This window comes from Plectropomus leopardus, chromosome 6, assembly GCF_008729295.1.
Source record: "Plectropomus leopardus isolate mb chromosome 6, YSFRI_Pleo_2.0, whole genome shotgun sequence".
Taxonomy (NCBI): Eukaryota; Metazoa; Chordata; class Actinopteri; order Perciformes; family Serranidae; genus Plectropomus; species Plectropomus leopardus.
The window spans coordinates 3,181,037-3,203,032 of NC_056468.1; the positions used below are offsets into that span (position 1 = coordinate 3,181,037).

The window sequence follows — 21,996 nt, forward strand, 5'->3', positions numbered from 1 at the left end:
ATCCACAGCCGCATCACATACACTGCGAGGTGAAACCCTCCGCCACCTGTACGCTCAACACCACCTGCTGCGTCAAACTACAACACCAAGCTCTTCCGGTCTGACCTTCAAAATAAAATCCAAACCCGACGCTTTTCACAACTGTCTTCCTCACGTAATGACTAATTAATAACATTCTGTAAAAATAAATAACTTAAAAGATACAACAATTAAATACCACGGTAAATAACTTAGAAAAACCAAGCATTCATTAATGTATACATTTAAAAACAGTATTTAAAAAAGAAACATTTCTTGAGTTTAAGTTGAAAGTATTTGAGTGACTTCCCGTGAGTCACCAGGACCAGAGGGAATATTTAAAAGAGCCTCATGTGAAACTGTTGAGTAAATATTGGATGAAGGGGTGTGTGTGAAGTGAGAATGTAACAACAAGATAATGTTCCAACAAAGAGCTCAATGATCAGCTTTTCATACATTATTTTTATTCACAGACTTCTTTAGATTTCAACAACCTATCCCTTAATAAGCTTTTACTGTAACATTTCTTATTTTTTCCATCCACTCATGGTAACAAGATATGTCAGTTCAAGGATGGGCTTATTCTCAGGCAGTTCTCCATAACAGGTTAATCCAGGCTCAAAAAACAGTACAACAGAAAAAAAAACAAGTGCTTAACGTGCACTTAAAACAAATAAATACTGACAGTATTTCAACTGAACTGTTAAGGGTCACTTCAGGAGATTATTGCAATCAATCCCCATACTTTTATAGTATAATGAGCCTGTTTCAAGCTAGAATCACACTCAATCAACGTTCTACAGAACAAGCTTGTTTGAAAAATGATCACATCTTGTGCAGATGACACCTCAAAAAGGCAAATGTACAGGTAATACCAGAGGTTTTGCTAGCATGGAGCATTATTAGAGTTCTGTGATCAGTCTAACAAATGTGAAAAAAAGTCAAAAGTCTAAAAGATTCTAGAATTATAGGGGAAAACTGAAAGCACACCACCTTTTTAAGGGTGAAGTGTGTAAGATTTAGGGGGATTTCTTGGTGTCTAGTGATGAATTGCAGATTGCAACCAGCTGAAACTCTGTTAGAATTCCTTCAGTATTCATTGTTCCAGAGGTTTTTTAGTGAACTTAAGTATCCACAGAGGTCTCTTCCTCTCCGAACAAACGGATCAGGTGATTTAAACAAGTAAAATCACTGAATAAAACGGTTTCACGCTATAAATCTGTGCAACTCCAATGGCTCACCCACTGCACGCTGTTGTGTGATCACCTTTTTCTAATCCAAACGTTCTATTTCTTTACTGTGATGTACTCTTTACTGTGAGACAAATTATCCACCTTTCCGAAACAGACACTATGACTGATAAAAACCCAGAATAAAGAAGCTTCAAATCACATATATGGGGTAGTTTGGCATGATGCTGCAGGTAACTTGTCCAACCCCTGCTAATGTGTGGTCACCTTTTTTCTCAGATAACTTAAGATCCAGATGTTACGCAGGTTTTTACTGTGAGCAGTATAATCCACAGAGATCTCTTCCTCTCCAAAACAAACAGACCAGGTAATTTAAAGCGGTATAAATACTGAATAAAGCTGTTTCACATTAAAAATCAGTGTAACTCTGGGAACCTTACAATGGTGGCCAACACAAAAACACAAATGTCCCTGTCTGGAGCCAGTGTTTGGTTTGTCTCTTTTGGGCTACTGTAGAAAAACTGTGGTGGTGCAACAGGGTGATCTCTATAAATAAGGACCCGAAGATATAAACGTTTCATTCTAGGGGTAATGAAAACACAATGATTCAGGTGATTATACACTAAAGAAAGTATATTACACTTATATTACATTTCTGCCAATATATTCCCCTAAATCCTACACAATGGACCTTTAACAATAACAATGTTTTTTCTCATATGTCACAAATGAATCTCAGAACTCATTTTCTTATTTCAAGAGGCGCTGATCTTCCTCCATACTAACCAAAGCTCTGACAGTGAAGAAGTGAAAGTGTGTCACAGTGTAACAGTGGATGCGTGGCAGAGCTGTGTGTGTTAGTCACTGTTATAGTCCTCTATGATTAGCTCCTCCTCCTCCAGAAGGACTTGGCTTGTAGTAGGTTGAGGCTGACTGGCTGGCAGACCCTCCTCAACCCCAGCCTGAGCTTCCTCCTCCTCCTCCTCCTCCTCCTCAGTGTCTTCCTCGAGCTGGGCTGGCTCTTTGTCTGTCAGAGCCTCCAGCTTTAATCTGCAGCAAAACACAGAGTCAAAGACAGAATCATAATGTAAAGGTCTAATAAAGTTTGGTGGTGGTGGAAAAATATCTGTTTGAAACTGAATAACATCGGTACATTATCAGGACACCTCACTGCCATTCTAAATCCGCACAATGTATGCTAAAGCACAGGTATCCGGATATTTTACTCACTAAAACATATATTTGATACTCAGTGCACTTTGTGCAAAAAAAAAAAAAACATATACAAACTTTTTCTCCTATTTTTTGTCGTATTCAGTATTTGTTCTTAATTTGTTAGTGCCTAATTTTTGGGATCCACCAGTGTTTCTTATTTTTGCTCTTCTCTTAGGTAAGACACCATTTTAGAAGTGGTTCAGAGCACTCTTAATAAGATAAGAGAAAAACATCTTATCTGTACAATTGCTGTCAAGCATCTGGTGTTGATTTCTCTTATATTTAAAAATTTAAGAGAATGTTGCTATGTATAAATCCACTATGGCATAATTCTGTGATAAATATAGTGTAACATCTTTCCTTACACAGCCATGTAATCAATCAGCAGCAGCTTCTAAAAGTAAAAAGCTGCTACATAAAACCCTGAGTAAAGATTATTTCATCAAAGAAAAACAATCTGGTATTTTAACTGTTACATTTAATGATGCTAGTGAAGGCAACCACAGTTTACTGCTCATGTCATTGGACTAATTCTGACTTTGGTCCTTTACTCATCTCATTTGTCCCCCTTCACATTTTCCTTCAGTCCACACGACAGGCTGCTTAGATCTTGGATTAGATTAGACTCTGGGATCATATCACCTCAAAGACACACTTAAATCAAACTGCATTATGGGAAGAGAAAATGTCTGCTGTACCTGCCGTGAAACCTCCGCAGTGACATCTGTCCCACATCCTGGATAAAAGCTATCTGAGCTAGGAGACGCAGTGGAGACAGAACACTTCTGTTATAAATCCTGACAAACTTCATCCACAGACATGCTCATGCAAACGACTTCTCAGAGCTCTGTTCATTGTGGCAAGATGCCACATGATGATTCTCACAGCAAAAAGGATTTAAAGGGTCATAATAACACATTAATTACCTTTCTTCAATGTTCACAAAAATGACATTGTTCAGCTGTGTTTTACAGTACTGGCATCACCACAGAGCAAATTTTGTGAAACTAATATGAATGAAGCAGCATTAAGTGTCCTCATGAAATACACTGTCATAATCTGTGAGCATTAGAGCATGACTGATTTGGGGCCGATGCTGGAATTTAAAAAAATATATCTGCATCTATCTCTCAGATATGGTTATCAAATACTTATTGCACAGATATGTAATAATTGCAGAATATTTTTCAGTTTACAACAAACTTTATTGTCCAAAAATGTAATCAGTGCACAAAAACAGTAAATATCATATGAAATAGAGTTCTCCGGGGGCCGGGGATGATTTTTTTTTCTGTAGGCTGACGCAGAAGTTAGCTTCACCCTGCTCCCCTTATCAAAAAGCCTATGGGATTTTTCCATTGGACTACACAAAATAAGCTCTGTGGCATGCAAACATTCATCTAAATAATGTTTACAAATGGACACAACTTATATTATTTAAGTGTATAAGCCTATAAGCCTGAAGCCTAAATGCAATCGCCAGAGGTAGAAAGCTAACTTTAGGCTATAAACAAACCACACCATGGTCACATGATTTAATGTCACCACCACAACGAGGCTGTAAAACCGTGCTCTGTGCGGCACAGCTTGACCACACTCTGTAGTCTCATTTAGCCACTTGTTGGCAACCGTCTTTTTAAGACACATAAAAGCTTTACAGTTCACAGTGGGGTATTTACTAACATATCTTATGTTGTAGAACAAAACTTGAAAGTCTCCTTAGATTGTGTTAACCACAGGCCCTTTGAGACAAGGGAGAACAAGAGATGTTGAAATGCTAACTAATTCCTGGGTTTTAGGACTCACTACTGGGGCACTCTATTTAATAATTATAAATTACTCTAAGCATCTTTTTCTGCATTGCGTTGTATGTAACAAACCCAGGCTTTAACATACTGCTCAGATGTCCAGTGGCTGATAGATGCGGCACACTGGGAGCAGCTGTGAACAAATATACCGTCAGAACATCAAAGTCAGAAAAAGCATAAAAACACAGCCTAACATGGATGTGGCAGCTTTAAAATGTTGATGTTCATTTCCGAGACGATCTGCACTCGAAAATGCAGAAATATGCGATGCTGTTTATGTCATTGTGTGTGAATGTGAATGTGTGTGTGTGTTACCTTGGTTCCTCATAGGGTTGGTGAGTTTTGCCAGGTATGGCAGCAGTTCAGTCTGCAGGCTGACTGGTGTCAGACAGAAGCTCCTGAACAGACACTGTGCAGCCAGGCAGTTCTCTCGGTGCTGACAGGAACAACAACAAATTGTATTTACAGGTTGTCAGTTGATTAGTGACAGTAAATGTCAATAAACAAATGTAAAGATGTGTTTGTTTTAAGACATTTAGAAATAGTGTTTTCATTCCATGGTATACCTACCAGATAGCATAACTGCTTTTTTTAAACTGTATACATTTTGCTTTAAAAAATCTGGCCACCTATGCCTGCGACCAATATAACTTTAAATTGTCAGTAACCCTTATTATGGAGTTAAGCTTAAAATATAGATGGATGTCTCTTCCCCACACAACAGAGCTTAAAACCCTTTTAAAGCTGTAGTTGGAAACTTTGATAAAATACACTGTTGTCATAGTGCTTCATAGCATTTTCAAGAATCCACTGCACCAAAACAAACAACCAGTCAGAGACAGCTGTCATGTCAATCATTGTTCGTGACCTGCGATCAATCTGCAAAACTAGGCAGCGCTGGTTAAATCAAGACCCTGTTACCCCATTGCTTTTCATCTCTTTTCAAATGTATTCAGAAATATGAAAAAAGGAGAGAAATGACTGTTTGCTCTGTAGACCTCAATCCAACGCAGGTCACAAACTTGTATCGGATGCTCATAAAAAACGGGAACCAGCAGGATCAAACAAGAGGGAGATCGAGGCACTCTAAATATGTGAAAAACGAGAAAGGAATTACATTTAACAGCCTTTGTTATAGTGACTAAATCATTAAAAAAGCCAACATGTTTTGACCACTACCAGCCTTTGTCAGGCCTTCAGAGACAGGTTTTTAATTCATTTGATTCGTGCTGCCTGGTTTGACAGTTTGACCGCATTTCACGAGCAGTGGTTGGCATGACTGACAGCTGCGTTAGAGACTCCTCAGCTCTTTTTGGCTGTTTTCCTTCAGCCACAGTGGATTTTTGCAAACAATGATTTTTTTATCAGATTATTTGCATAATGCACTACTGTGTGGTTATTGTGACAGTTTCAGCAAACATGATGAAAACGTATAATTTCTATAAAAGTTACCAACTGTAGCTTTAAAGGTCCAGTGTGTAGGATTTAGTGGCTCTAGTGCTGAGGTTGCAGAACTAGAACCTCTCCTGTGTGCCAAGCATGTATGAAAACTACGGTGGGCGACGTAAAAATGTAAAATGGCCGTATCTGGAGCCAGTGTTTGATTTGTCCATCCTGGGCTACTGTAAAACATCATGGCGGACTCTGTGAAAGATGACCTGCTCCATATGTAGATATAAACAGCTCGCACTAAGCTAACGAAAATACAAAAATTATTATTTTCAGGTAATCATAAACTAATGAAAAAATGGGTAGAAATACAAAATATCTCTGCATACAGATCCCCCTTAATTCTACACACCGGACCTTTAAACTTTAAAACCACAGCTAAGCTGATGACAGAGCATCAGCCCCATTGTGTTTTACCTTCTTGTTGACCAGCAGCCAGTTTGGTTTGTGAAGCGGCCTGAAGCCCACAGAGACTTGTTGAGAGTTGGAGTGAAGGAGCCCCCTGGTGGCCACTGAAGACCCATAATGCACCATGGTGCTGCGACTCTGAAAACAACACAACACAGCCCTTTATACAATGTATACAAAGACCATCTTACATGGGCTATGTTGTTAATACACTGGCAAAACAAACTCTACTTTTCATTAATTCATTTAACCTTTATACATTTCGAAGAATTACTGAGGGCAAGCCCTGATTTTCTATGATGTCAAGAGCAAAGAAAACACAAAGAGCAAACAACAACAGGCTGGACAGCATTAAAAACAGTTACAATCAAAAGCAGAGCAATTTATAATCATAGAGTTAAACTGGCCCATGGTAACTATTGTGTTGAGTTGAATGTACAGTGTAAGATGTTCCAGGTAGATGCAGTAGAAAAACTAAAAGCAATATTTCCAAATTCATTATTGGTCCAGGAAACATTGAGCATTAAGCAATCACTTGAACATGAAGAATAATTAATATGTGACCAGTTTAATAAAGAGCTGAGGTATGGAGGCATCATGCCTTTCTAGATTTTATGAATGAAAAGAAACCAATGCATATCTCTTCTCACATCAAAGCTGCCCATCTTACTTTATAATATAAAATTCATTGATGGGTGGAGTAGCTGTTACCAGCAATACTAAAACAATCACTCTCCACTACTTCACCATAGTTTTACACAGGAGAAATAACTGCTGTAGATAGAACCTTTCAGAGATGTTAAATTCTGTCTAATTATGTTATAAACCACTGTGCTGTGGTGTCTGACAAGCCTAAAAATCCTTGGATGTCTTCATTTAAAATGGGCCTCATGGGTGTTTTTTCATCATCTTTTTTTAAACACACTACTTTCATCACAAATGCCTGCTAACACAACAGCCTTGTTTAGCACAGGTCCATAACATTTGTCAGTTTTGTTGCATGTAGAGGCATTGAACTGGTGCTATGCTATATTACTGTGATCGCAATTTTTTTTATAGTAAGCACAAAACAGCTGATTTTGAACTCAAGGAATCCATGAATTCCTGTTATTTTTTAATGTCTTTGGTAACAACTGACCGTCCAATCAGAGGTGAGGAGGTCGGCATCGGACAGATACTCGCTGGCCCGCTCCACATCCTCCACCTCAGAGAAGAAGTCCAGGTAGTTCTGGTGGAGGTACAGGTTGAAGAACTCTCCAGACATGTGTGAACGCTCGACAACCAGCTGAGAAGAGAAATTGTACAAAGTCGAGTTCTCAGTGCTCTCAGAGACTACGAGGACATCTGGGCAGACTCTTTGTGTTTAAGCTGGGGAAAAACGCATGTTTGCACCTCAGGGTCAACAAGTAATGCTTCTCTGTGATGATGGGACAGGTGAGGTGGTAGACAAGGTCCAGGGACACATTCTGCTGCTTCAGCACCTTTCCCTCCTGTTAATGACAAACAACAGAGCATACTCACTGTTTGCCTCATGTGTGATCGAGCAGAGCCACAATGCAGCAGTCATCCTCCTCAGGACTTTGAGCAGGTAAACTAGCAATGCACACTAAAAGAAAGTGACTCTGTGGTTTAGCACACACTAGAAATCGTGCTTCTGGTTGTTATTGTCATCCAAATATCTAAGGAATTACAATTTATGGTGCAAAATAGAGGGTGTGGTGACACTGCCAAGTTAACAATCATTCACATGCTCCACGTTGAACTACTTTTCTATATCAGACTCCTTTTGATGGAATCAAGACAGTTCATCCAAAATCAAAATACACATTTTTCCTCTTTCCTGTAGTTCTATTTAGCAGTCGTTATTTTTGGTGTGAGTTGCTAAGTGATGGAGATATCAGCTGTAGAGATGGATGTCTGCCTTCTCTCAAATATAATAGAAAAAATAAAAAATAAAAAATAAAAACTCAACAGCAATGTCTCTTTACAGACATCATGGCCCTGTTACCCAAGATAATCCACAGACCTTGTTGTGAGCAGTTTCATTTAAGAACTGTTTTCCCTCAGTCGAACTACCCTGCCAACTGTATCACAGCAAACTCAAGTGCCCCGAGTTGGAAGGGTTTTTTTCTTATTAAAAAATGATTTTTTTTCTTTGAAAGTTATTGCAGATGTTTTTTCTCAAAACATTTTGAAAAAAAAAGTCTTTAAAACTTTTTGGCATTTTTTTCTTTACATAATTGTCAATTTTTTTAAAAAATTCTTTGGTGATTTTTTTTCTAAAATTTTCTTAATTTCTTTTTTTATTTTTATTTTAAAGTTTTTTGTTATTTTTAAACAAAATATGCCTACCAAACCCGTGGGTCTACCAAAATCAAAATCCCTAAAAATGACACAATTTATCATAGCCTGAATCTAGATAGAATTTATCATTGGATTTTCAGATTTCTGACAGTCCTTACACACATCATGTGGGACAAACACCTAATGTAATATGCCCAAAGTCACTCAGGACTCAGGAAAAAAAAAAGTGACCCCCCTCTCCTCTGATAAATACAAAACAGTCGCTTAGGCCTATTCTTATTTTTGAAAATAAAGCCCACGACCCAACAGTTGGGAACTGCTGCTGTCGTGAGTATTTGGCGCAGCAGGATGGTGTGTGTGGAATTAAGTTAAAATATGCTACAATGTGTATGTTCATGGTGATGAAGCGAAGTGCCACCCAGCGTTACAGAGTGGCTCACTGATGTGTTTTCAACAACAATAGAGCTCTATTACACAGAGGAAGAAGATATCAGGCTGCAGACATACACAGAATACTTGTTACCAGGACACACTCTTTGCTGATTTCAGTCTTTTCATTGCAGGAATCCTGCAGGAAACAGGACATGGGGACTGCTTGTATGGACACTGGGAGAAGGGACTCACGTTTGCAGTGCAGGATCCTTCCCAGTGCTCTGAACAGGAACAGAGAAGCATCCTTCCCTCCAATAGCCTGCTCCTCTTCATGCTCCTTTGTCAGTTTGGACTTCTTTCTTCTCTGGTTTGTTCTGGAAGCAGCTTTGCTCAGTGAAGTCACATTTCTGTCCTTCTTCATCCTCCATAGCCCCTTTTCCAATGATGTGTCTGAAAAGTTACAATAATGACAGAAGTTCTTTGACATCAGTTGATTAGACAGAACAGCAATAGTTGTTCTGAGAGAAAGCCATGTGGTTGTTCAAATCAAATGTATTTGAAGCAAATTTCATGCTATGTGTGTGTACACTATTAACTTCCCATCTGGTGAGATGTGTGTTTACGTCTGACCTGGGAGGGAGGAAAACTGGAGGCTGTTGATGGCACTGCGAATATCTCCTGAGCTGCCTGAGCACAGCATCTCCAACATGGCCTGGTCTGGGACGCACATCCTCCCACAGCTCTGCTAGGAATTATGGGAAATTACAATGTAGAAAATACACTAAAAGGTTAATCAACTACAATGCTTCCTCTCACCTTTCCTGCTTCCAGGGTTGAAATTCGAGTCAGAACCTTCATCATTGCCGTTGGAGCCACCGGATTAAAACTGGAAACAGTGAAAACACAAAACAATGTTCAGGTAAATCCAGATGTTGACACGTGTCCAAAATTGATGTGCTTCACTTATAATGGAGTCACCGCAGGTTTGAGTAACAGTTTGTGTCATTTTTGTGTGAGGTGTGCCTCTCTCCTCAGTGCATACACATATGAGGGAGGATGATCCTTATAAGAGGAGACATGTTAACAGAGGATGATTATGTATTCAGATGGATCATGCAATTTGCAACTGTCAGTTATGTTGTGAAAATTCTCTGACAGCTGGAAACTACACAAACCACAAAGAAGACTGTGATCATTAAAAGACGCTTGAATTAAATATTGTCTTTTTACGAATCTCTGTGCCATGCCAAGAACATTCTTCCATCCTCAGTCTACACCTGGGACTCGACTGTCTTAACAGGGGCCTCTGGGGTCTCATATTGGTGCTTTAGGTTAGAGCTACATTAAAGCTTAAAGGTCAAACATCTCTGTCAAAGCCAGCAGTGTGTTGGAACCTGATGTTGCTGATGTCCAGCTCCTCCTGAATTTCTCTGGGAAAAAGAAAGCGTGAGCTGCTGTCTCCACTCAGACTGTCTGACACAATGAACACCAAGGGACATCGACTGGTCTTCACAAAGCGCCTGGAGGACACAGAGCGGAACAAAAGCTCACATATAGCACAGGAATACCATACACAGGTGAAAGAAATTAGATAGCACTGATTCTGGCACATAGAATTAGTAATAACTACAATTAATGCACATCCCTGTATAAAGAATTTCTTTTTTTTTAAACTTAATTTTTGACTTTTGTATTTTTACAATAATACAATAAAACAAACAGACACAATAGACATAAAGCACCCAATACTGCTTATGGATAATAACCAAAAGAAAGGCCAGAACGGTTAAGGGTGTAACAACAAACCAAACTAAACTAAATTAAACACAATAAAACACACAACACAACACAACACAACACAACAAAACAAAATGAAATAAAACAAAACAAGATATAAGCAAAAAAGGAAAACATACATGGGTGGAGGACTGCAAGGATATCAGTATGCAGTATGAGGCACAGTTTGCACAGAAATAAGGTTAAGCTCTTGAGTAAAACAATTAGGTCTTGTCAAGCAGAGTCAAAAATTGCTTCCATGCTTTCAGTAAATAGTTTTGTGAATAACTTTTGCTAAAGTGAATCTGTTCTGTCTTAAAGCTTTTCATTGAGCCACCTCCTGAAACATGGGGATGATGTAGACCTCTAATTTAGTATTATCCATTATTCTAGTCGAAACCATGCCTGCCTTAGAGCCTGCTTTTGATGGAGGAAAGTGCTCCGGTCCTTTTTAAAACAACCTAGTATTCTTTATAAAGGCTTATTGTAATTGTTCATGTCTTAACAACAGTGAGAAAGATTCCAAGGCATCCTATGACTCTTACACAAAAATGGAGACACTGGAAGCTGCAATATTAAACCAGTAGTGTTGGTACTGGTGCTTCTGGCTTTACAATTAAATACTGACTCCAAAGCTGTGTGTAGTCCCAGTAACTTTCTCTGGTTTTCAGAGTGAAAGCATGAAAGGAAATATCCTGTGAAAATTCTCATCTCACCTCAGGGTATCATGCAGGCTGCCAGGCTGCCTGTAGAACTGGTTTGGGAGATCCTGAAGAGGGGACAAGTGATGATTAAGTGTTACTTCAGGTGTGTATCTTAATACACCTAACAAAGCAGCTTAAGACCTCTGTGGTTATCAGACAATATCATATGAGGCAGAAGAGTATTTATACAACATTAAGTAAGAAAATAACATGCGTGTAGGTGTTCTCCAGTTCAGCCTACAGATATCAGTCAGTGAAAATGTTGACATATTTGAACAGTATTTCAAATTAAAAGGGGCATGACTAGGAGATTAGTCTTTAAAAAAGAAAGACTCAAGCCTATTTCTATTTTCCCTTTGTAACATTCCTTGGCTTCTATCAATAAAAAAATGGACAAAAATGGACTCAGTTTATCAACTTAACCTATCATTTATTATATTCTAGATGCCATCTTGGTAAAAGTGCTTCTTCTAATTATTACAGCTGCAGCTTCATCTACTACAACAGGCAAAGTTGCACAATCTGGACTGGACAATATCTGGTCTTGGTAAGGTATTTGTGGATGAAAAAAATCACAGCTTTTTAATGTTATGTGAAAGTAACCCAAAATTAGAAAATGCAATTCAATTCAATGCAAAAAAAAAGTCTTTCAGTCTTTCAGAATTAGAAGCTGAACTGCATTCACCTAAAGAAGCTAAGAGCTGAATTGCATTGCTAGAAAAGCTGGAAGCTGAACTACAACACTGCCAGAGGTGGAAGTTGCAATTAACTGAAAAGGTTAAAGAAGAAATACCTCCTTCTTTAAAAAGCATAATAGTTAAAAAAAAAAAAAAAAAGTTGAAACCAAGCATAAATGTTCTTCAAGAGCATAATGTTTTGCCTGTTATTCTTTGTGGCCTGTTTTAAACTTAGTATCAAAAGTAACTTTCTGGCAATAAATGTGCTTAAGTATCAAAAGTAGAACTAAAAGTAACTTATACATATATTTACGATTCATTACACTGTATACTGTAAATTGACTCATTATCAGCTGGTTATTTGATTTGATATTCAGCATTCTTCTGATTATCTTTATCAGTTTTGCTTTGTTTTTAAATCAAATGGCTGCTTAAATAAATGAATTTTAAAATGTGGGCATGTCAACACTTTTGTATGCCTTCAGGTTTTGCATTGTGTTTTTTCCAGCATCAAAATCAGATAAATATAAATGTCAGGATAAACAATTTCTGGCCACACGTCAATGTCCACGGACCACTGGTTCTACAGTAAGTTGTAAGGATCACTGTCAAGTCCCACTGCCCTTATTTGAGCAGATAATCGTTTGTTGGTTTTGCTGTATCCACTTTTAAACTGCTCGGTTGACGCATGTTTTGCCACACAGTCCGACTGAGGAGGGTGTGTTCCAGGAAGGAAGTGACGTCAATTATGATAAATAATATTTATAGTAGTAAATTGATTTAGTTCACCCTGATGTTGATTCAATGGCTCCTTGATTTTTATGAAATTATTATTCAGCAATAATAAAAATACTTCAAAACTGACAAAAATAATCCTTGCATGTAAACTCATCATGCTTATTTCCTGTTTTATGGGACAAAAAAAGCAGACATGTTATGTTAAACATTCTTTGTCCCTCTCTGCTAGTCTACAGAATACAGAGTCCAAGCGCAGTATAATTCAGCTGAAGAGGAGAAGGACATCTTCCTCACCCTCTTCAGGTGATAAGTTCCAGGCCACCCTGGGCGTCATCTCCTCTCCCTCTTCAGACTACTTGGTTCAGTCTTTTTTGGGGCAGCGGGTTTTTGGAAAAGTGGCCAAGTGCATCAAGTCCGCCACTAATGAAACGGTGGCAGTGAAGATAGTAACCAAGACTTTCACAGCTAAGGCCCAGAATGAGGTAAAACAGAAGTGATGTCTTTCAAAGGTTTCACTTGTATTTTGAGATACTTCAAATATACTTTAACCCAGTTGCCTTAAATCTAACATCTCATATGTTCCCCAGGTTAGGGTTAGGGTTAGGGTTAGGGTTAAAACTGAAAAACTGAAAAACTGAAAAACTTGAAAAACTGTCCTCGTACGACACAGAGAGATTCAACTTTGTGCAATACAAGGACTCCTTCACGCATGCAGAGGACTCCTGCATTGAGTTCGAGATGCTAGACATGAGCTTGTGGGATTTATTAGACAGGAAATCTCAGCAATGTTTCTCTGTCAAAGAAATCCACCTGATCCTACACCAAGTAAGTACTGCAAGAGGTGTATTTAAAAGGCATTCACGAGGTGGACACATGCAGGAACACCTTTAAAATTGGCCGTTCACCCAAGCCCTGTTACTGTTACTATACCGGTCAAGTTTTCCATTTCCACATGATGCAGTTTACAGAGACAAAAGTGACAGAACTATTAAAAATTATCAGTCTTTTTTTTTTTAAATTAATGGGCCTTTGATTTAAGGCAGGCAAGCGCCTTATTTTTAGCAGGAGACCATCAATTTTGATGACTAAAATGATGTCTCTGGCAGATTTTATCAGCTTTTAATCATGCTAACATGGGCTCAGAGCGCTGACCTGTTAATGTTTCCAATTTATCAGTTTTAAAATGAAAATCTTATAGAAGGAATAATACACTTGGTGGCTAAATACATACATATCATGCTAAAAAAAAACAACAAAAAAAAACAAAAAAGAGGCTAAAGCAACACGTTCACGATTAAAAGTCAGTCTTCTCACATGAGCTACTACAATTAGGATCCAATCCCAAGTCTTTCCTTGGCCCTAACACTTGGCCCTACTGATCTGTTTTGAGTGCTGTTTTGTAGAATAGGATGTCTTATTTCTTTTGGGGGATCAAGAGGTCGTAGTCATCCAGCCCTCCAGGTGGCCCTTCAGTCAAAGATGTAGAGGAAAATGTAAACAAGCATATTCATTAATGTAGGCTAACTTATGCTATTTCAACTGTATATCAGTTACTTTTAACGAACTGCTTTAACCATTTACTCATCTGTATAACCTAACCAATGCTATTTCAACTGTTTATCAGTTCCTTTTACCTAACTGTTTTAATCGTTTATTCATTAGTGTTAGCTAACTAATGCCATCCCAACTGTTCACCAGTTACTCAAAGCTAACCATTTTAATCGTTGATACATTAGTTGTAGTCAACAAATGTTATTTCAACTGTTCATCAGTTCCTTTGACCATTGATTTGTCAGTGTTGGCCAACAACTACTATTTCAACTTTTTATCAGATACTTTTGGCTAAGTGTTTTAACTGTTGATTCATCAGTGTTAGCTAACAGATGCTATTTAAACTGTTTATTAGCTAGCTGTTTAAATTGTTGATTCATCAGCGTTAGCTAACTAATGCTATCTCAACTGCTCATCAGCTACTTGAAGGTAACAGTTTTAATCATCGGTTCATCAATATTAGTTAATGCTATTTCAAGTGTTTATCATTTTATCAAATACACGTTTATCATCAGTGTATTTTGGCTAAGTGTTTTAACTGTTGAGTCATCTGTGTTAGCTAGCACTGAGGCTAGGTTCTGTTTCCATGAAAATTAATATTTTTTATTGAATCTGATCTGCAGCCTCTGATGTACTGAAACTGAAACTCTGATTGTGACATGCATCGGAGATCGGAGCGTTGATTTATCTTACTGTGGGTTTTTACTCATTTGAAAATCAAACGCCAGATATGTTAAACTTAGAGGGACATTAAAATTTCCTTCATAATATGTGACATTAGTAATGCTAACACGTAGCCACCTAGCATACTAGCTATGGGAATGCAGAGCCCCGCTGTGCTGCCCGCAGCAGAGAGCTCCGCCCGCTGAGCAAGGCTCTACTGCCCGGAGATAAATCAACTTCTGATGTGGACAGAGGCACTTCTCCTCCTCCTCGAGCAAAAATATAAATAAAAAAAACCAATTTCTTTGCTTTAGTTAACCCCCTCCAAAGGCAAGACTGTCCCATTTACTTTAACCACTTTCAGATGGCCACAACTCTATAATTTCTGGGTAGTGTTGGAATGGTTCATTCAGATCTCAAGCTGGTGGACAATGAACAGAGATTTTTCTGACCTTTGTGATTTATCCTGATTCAGATATGGCAAATCTGCCATCTGTCAGATGAGGACACCAAGGCATAAGAAGAGGACATCGAGAACTTCGTGGACTTTCTCAAGAAGATGCTCCATCTGGACACTAGTAAACAGCTGACACCCAGTCTTCTTCTGGAGGATCCTTTCATTACCATGAGTGACCTCACTGAAAACTATTCCGACCGCTTCTAGTAAGTCTACATTAAAATGCTGAGTTTTGGGGCACCCAGTGGCTCACCTGGTGGAGCAGGCGCCCCATATGGAAGGGCTTTGTCCTTGCACAGTTGCCTTGGATTTGATTCCAGGTTCGGCCCTTTGCTGCATGTCATTGCCTCATCTCCCCCTTTCATTCTAAAGCAATCGTGTCAAATACAGGCAAAAGGCCCAAAAAATAATTTAAAAAAATGAAAAATGTTTCAAATCTGTGCTGGTGCCCATAGCCGAATGCTGATTTAACAATTTAAAAATAACAAAACAACCCAAAATGGTGATGAAGGTTCTCAGTCTTCAAGTCATGGTAATTCTAGATGCTGTATCGTAGATAACTGAACTTGCTTGAGTATCTTGGAGACATTTCGCCTCTCATCCATGTGCCTCCTTCAGTTCTTATAGACTCGATGGTAGACACAGTCTTTGAACTCTTAAAGAGTTGCTGAGGTCACATGTGAGTCGTTGACCCACACTGCCATCAGGTGGGTCGCCTAATGACAGCTTGGATAGGCTTGAGATTATTATTAAATCACAGCTGTGAAGACTGTAATTCCTGCTTCTAGTCAACAGAAAAATGTCCTTTTTGTTTTCAGAAATTATGTAAGAGCACTGTTGTGTTTTTACTTGTCAATTGTATTGACTGTACTAATTATTAATGTCATTTTACTTGTTTTAAATCAGATGACAGAGAGTGCAGCCCCGACTGCAGGAATGTTTGTGATAAAAATCTAAAAAGAAAAAGTCTGTGTAAAATCGTAAAGCTTAACGACAATCTCAGCTACTGAAAAAACCTTTAGAACGACTGTGACATATTGTCACCTGTGTGTATGACTATGTCTTGTACACAGCCAGGTCACTGTGCTTCAGATCATGCCACGTTAATGTTAACGTTATTCTAAATGACCAACTTCTGACTTGTAAATACACCTGGAGATTTTTTTTCTGACAACACTGACAAATCCAACATGGTGTTCGATAATACATAAAAAGGCAAACACATATGGACAGCTCAGGTCAGTCAAAGTGTGTCTTTCACAGTAATTAAACCTACATTTAATGAATGTAGTGCTCCATTGTTTTTAACCCTATCATGACCAGCTTTGGAATCTGTTTATAACAGTCCTGAGTAGTCAGACAACTCATAAGTCATTAAAATGGAAATGTTTCCATTTCTACCACCCATCGCAAATTACTTAAATGTGGCATTAGCATATTAGAACACTAACATGGGAGTAAACATGGTGTGTTACATACCTGAGGCCAACAAACTGCAGTAACACAGAAGAAAATTTAACCATACTAACATGGTAAATCTCACATATGGTGACTTCAAATTCATAAGGCTTCATGGAAAGTTGAGCACACAATGTGCAGATGTCACTGTCCAGCCTGTCACCTTCATGTTTTATGGACATTATGTGTCCACATGTTTACTCAGCTAATTGACTGTCTGTCTGTCCCCCCACCACCTTCAACAAAGATAGAACATATGTAGATTTCCACAATTCGGGAATCACGTTTTGAAAAATGGAAAGATTATAAATATGAGTCAGAGGTTCTGCAATTAAGTCAACAGCCAACCTTAAGAAGTAGGGATCAAGCCCATCTGGACCTGCAGATTTGTTAGAGTCCAGTTGTTTCAGGACTCTGTAGACCTCGGATATATGAAACGGAGTAAAAGGTAAAAAAAAAAAAAAAAAAAAAGGTAAAAATGAATAAATGAATAAATAAATAAACAAAACAAAAACAAAGAAATGGCCTGGAAAAGTGCTCAAAATTATGATAAATCGGTACAATTATGTTGATTAAAAAGGTATTTTTCTTGACATTCTTCCATAGCTTTCTTTTTTTAAATGCCTCTTCTAAGACTACTTATTTCTTGCAATTTAGTGGACATTTCTTGCTAAGTCGCTAACTGCTGAAAGACCAAGAGGCTAAGGGTTCAAAAGTTTAAATACTTGTGAAAGACATCTGAATGTAACACAAGAAAAGTGATGTTGATCCAGGTCTCAAAGGGTTAAGCATCCTGAAGTTATTCACCACTATATGCTAAAAGCAAACACAAAGAAAATGCAGAATACTTTGAAAAAGGTGATAACCCACTATGAACTGTGGTTATAGCAAGTTTTACACCATCTGTCAAAGACAAACTGAGGTTTGAAGAAAACCAGTAGTTTGTTCATCACCTAAACATTTCTATGCCATATAACACGAGGAGTGCATGGCAAAGACACATTTCACAGATACACTGAACAAAGTGTGGCTTCAGTTAAAGGTGTTGTACATACCTCCACCAGTATGAGCTTCTTGTCTGTAGCTCCTCCATCACCTAGCATCTTCAGGCAGTTGTACTTGTTTGCTCTGAGGAGGAAGTCCTGGAACTGGGTCAACTGGGAGCTGTAGGACGAGCCGTTTATCCTCCATTCTGACAAAGGATGAAGAATTAGAGACTTGTCAAAAAAAGAGTGGAGAGGCCTGTATACTGAGACAGGAAGGTGGTGCATGGGATCATACATATAATAGCAGCTGTTAGCTGTCATTCTCCCAAAAAAATAATTCATCCCCATTTATAAACATTGCGTTGACAAAATATAAGAAACACTTTATCATTAAGCAATCAAAAACATGAACACCAACTCCTCTCTGATACAGTCTCAAAAAAATCAATTTTGTGGTTTCAAAGTATCTGGTCACTTACAATTTTTCCTAAAAGGGTAATTCTCTCTTATAATAATGATAATAACTTGGTGCTAATCCTCAGTCTGACAGTGACACTGATGGGTATGATGCATGTAGGACAGGAGGGGTTTCTCCTCACCTTGCTGACTGCTGCTGTACGGCTCCAGGTTGGTGGGGTTGGTCCACTCCTGAACCCTGAGGCCTAGCTCCAGAGACAAAACCTGGACTGTGGAAGTCTTTCCACAGCCTGAGGGTCCCGTCAGCAGCAAGATCCCGCCCTGTAAATGACCACTGCCAATCTGAACCTGAACTTTCAGCTTCACTTAACAACTCAAATACATTTTCATAGTTGAGCATTACATTACATTTGATTTGCTGACGCTTTCATCCAAAGAGACAAAACACCCCAGAAGCATGCTGCACAGCACAGATGGTAGTGGGTGTTAGTTGGTTTTCTTTTAGAAAAAACAATGCTTTTAGATTAAGACCAATATAGCTCAGAAAACAAGATTAACTCTTCTTAGTCTCCAGACACAACCCATTACACTACTGACACTCCTGCTCAATTTTCCACTAGTTACTGTAATTTGCTTCTTTCATTTACCACAAATGACGCAGATGTGTTGTTATTCATATCAAAAGAATACGTCAGCCACAATCTGACCATTTGTATATCAGTTACTCACTGCGAAGCGGCAACCTTTATCATGTCATTGTGCTGTGTCTTTGTTCTGACCTGCAGATGTGAATTAGCTCTAAGCTATAATCTGATACAGTGCATCAAATGGTAGCATTTATGTTTTAAGAAAACTAGTCTGAAAAATTTGAAGAACAAAAAGCAACTCAATATCTCCAAGTGACTGAATCTTTCAACAGAACAGGAAACACTGAATCTACACTCAGCTCGACAAAAACAATTTGAACAATTCAATGAAAATATTCAAAACTTCTAAAGGCTCCAGAGTTGCCAGTGAGCTAATGCCAAAGCAATTCCATACAATATTCAAGTACATTCACATATATGCACGGGCACAGATAAACAAGCGATTAATTGCAATTAACTATTAACATTCTGATATTAATTTTTTAAAAAAAAGGTAATAATTGGTGACAGCCCTCACAAATAGTCAATTGCTGGTGAAGTATTCCGTTAAAAAGGATCAGGAGAATCAGAACTGGCAAAGTTGGGAGACAAGGCTGCTGACAAGGATTCACTTACAGACCTCTTGAAATTTCTGTATGTCTGTTACCTTTGCTGCATTTGAGTGAACTCTCATCCAGTTCTCCACTTCCTCTATCTTCTTCTTGTGGACAGCGAGCTCAGCCTACACAAACACACACGGTAATCATTATTAGAGATGAGGGGGTCAGTCTTAAACCTCTATTGCACCTGACAAGATACAAGCCGTCAGCCTCTCAACACTCAGATCAAAAAAACTTGAGCCGTGACCACTGCTGCTGGGAAGAACTGATGGAAATCAGCTGTGAAGACATGCTCACATGGTTCCATGATGAACCAGCAGTAATCAGTCTAACAAGGATGCTCAGTGTCTTTGACTGCCAACAACTATTTAATAATAATAATAGAAATGTGTGACAGCATTTATATAGAGGTAGTTATGGCTTTAACATTTCTGGCTGTGTTAAGCCACACTGCAAATTATTCACTACGTTATGGACAGGAGTCAGACCAGTTACTGGCTGTATCCAAATGTATCCATGGATACCAAACAAATCTCAGAAGCGATGATGCTAACCTGTGAATCGGGTGAGTATCTGTCCACCCAAGACTCATCCTGGTCCCTCTGGGCTGACTCCTTCGGCAGGTAGGGTGTGTGAAGCTCTGAGCTGCCGGCCTCTCCCGTCCTCTTCCTGGGCCTCTTTGGCTCAGCTTTGGAGATCAACACCTGGCTGCCCTTTCTCCTTTTAGATGGAGTAAAGCTTTCCTCTGGCAAATCAGCAAAGGACGGATCCACCCAGCGGTTCAGCTAATATAAACACAGACAAAAATGATTTAAGATCTAGACCACTCTAAAATCTAGACCACTCAGTTCAGCTAATATAAACACAGACAAAAATGATTTAAGATCTAGACCACTCTAAAAATAATGCACCAACCGCCTCCCCTAAGTAGCCTACTTTATATATTCATATATTCAAAGCATGGTATATTGTATACAAAATTGTTTCTCTTTCCCTTTCTGCTTCTCCTTTTACATATACTTTTTCTCTTCTCTGTCTGTTCTTATTTTGATTTCTTGCCTTTTTTCTTTTTTTAAATACTAAAAGTTAATCTTTGAAAAATCTATTTTGTAAACTTGTTTGCTATGCTACAAACATAAACACACACATCCTTGTACTTATATTTTTATGAGGACCCTCATTCACATAATGCATTCCCTAGCCAAGGGGTAGGCAACCTGTGGGTCTGGAGCCACATCCGGCTTTTTAAACCCACACCCAGTGGCTCCTGAGTTTTTGACAAAAAATTATATGGAAGTGAATAACGGTTATTTTTTTAAAAGATTTTAATTTACTTTTATCATTGTTTTAGGCCTAAAATTACTCTCTTGCATTCTCCAGTAGCAAACATATGTAGCCTGTACACAGAATATGAAAATGTATTAGCATTTCATCAACTAAAATGTGCATCATATTTCTTTGGCCTTGGTGCCCTTTCCACTAAATTTAGCCAAATTTGAAAAGTGGTGGGCAGTCCGGAATCACAAAAGCTAGGCTAGCCAAATCCAAGATAGGCAAAGTCTCAGAGGAAAATGGAGAATTTAATAGTGTGTGGACAGATCTGTGTATTTTTACCACCAAGGCTGTAAAGTGTATGTACCAAAAAATCATAGTGTCAAAACATATTAATGAATGCTCATATAGACCCAGTAATGATATTGATAGGCTAATGTTGAGTTAATGGGGTGTGTTACCTTCATTTTAGGTATCAAATATGTTTTGTTTTGTGGCTCCAGACGGATTTTTTTTTTTTTTTTTTTGGGGGGGGGGTACACACACACACACACACACACACACAAAATGAAATGTATCTGTTTGAAGAGCTCACTCTGCCTGAAGCAGCTTTATGTCCCACAGAAAGCTTGTCCATTTTCACCGCTGTGCTTCACATTAACGTTAAAGCTGGCAGCTCAACGCAGAACTGAGAGCCTGAAAAGCAACATGGACACTTGTTAACGGTGCTGCTTTTACACCTGGCAAGCACAGGAGAGCAAAAACAGGAGAAAACGTTATTTCTCTTAGTGTACAGCATGAAGAACGGCTCAGCAGGTTGATATTAAAGGTTTCATAGAGTACTATCTTTAATTTAAAGTTTGTTTTCCCGGTTATGGTGCTGCCAAAAGTACTAAGGTATTGTCGTACGTCAAACATATCCCTGTTCGGTGGCAAAGACCTGATAAAAGTACAACAGAAGTCTATTTCTGTGTCTCTGGTTAATAATGTCGACCGCAGTATGATGTTATTGGTAAGCTAACGCTAACTAACTTTTCATGTTAAGCTAATGTTATATCTGTATTAACTTACCGTGTTGGACCATTTGACGTTTCAGAAGTGCACACGGTGTTTCTATAACTTCAAACTGTTGTTCAGGTGTAATAAGAACAAGTTTTTGACCCAAAATAAGACAAAATTTAAAGCTGGGAGAGCTGATGATGCTTCGAGGCAGAGAGAAGTTTACAAATTTAAACTCCGGGGCTTTGGGGTGCCGCAAACGGACTGTTCACTGACGTAAAACTAACG

The 21,996-nt window shown here is 38.5% G+C and overlaps 1 protein-coding gene across 2 annotated transcripts; it reads right to left on the bottom strand.

The window, feature by feature from the left end:
- Window positions 1-1,555: 1,555 nt before the first annotated feature.
- On the bottom strand, window positions 1,556-21,967 carry rad17 (RAD17 checkpoint clamp loader component). Of its 2 annotated transcripts, none has more exons than XM_042488372.1 (17): window positions 21,781-21,967; window positions 21,305-21,405; window positions 19,992-20,222; window positions 19,485-19,559; window positions 18,374-18,512; window positions 17,844-17,980; window positions 11,257-11,309; window positions 10,159-10,284; window positions 9,581-9,650; window positions 9,395-9,509; window positions 9,017-9,214; window positions 7,481-7,578; window positions 7,227-7,373; window positions 6,098-6,226; window positions 4,547-4,667; window positions 3,122-3,179; window positions 1,556-2,258 (listed from the first exon to the last, which is right to left on the bottom strand). In XM_042488372.1, exons 2-17 carry the CDS (start codon window positions 21,344-21,346, stop codon window positions 2,066-2,068), a joined length of 1,932 nt encoding a protein of 643 aa, XP_042344306.1. In that variant the 5' UTR covers window positions 21,347-21,405; window positions 21,781-21,967; the 3' UTR covers window positions 1,556-2,065. The 2 variants fall into 2 exon arrangements, with proteins under 2 accessions (XP_042344306.1, XP_042344307.1); XM_042488373.1 differs by having other exon boundaries at window positions 9,395-9,506; window positions 21,781-21,966.
- Between the last annotated feature and the right edge of the window lie 29 nt (window positions 21,968-21,996).

Bases quoted from the DNA above. Each gene is read 5' to 3' on its own strand.
- rad17 (XM_042488372.1), bottom strand. From the start codon at position 21,346: ATGGACAAGCTTTCTGTGGGACATAAAGCTGCTTCAGGCAGA. The intron at 20,223-21,304 runs GTGAGCTCTTCA...TGTTTATATTAG, and splicing joins ATAAAGCTGCTTCAGGCAGA to CTGAACCGCTGGGTGGATCC. The intron at 3,180-4,546 runs GTAACACACACA...TGCGTCTCCTAG, and splicing joins CAACCCTATGAGGAACCAAG to CTCAGATAGCTTTTATCCAG.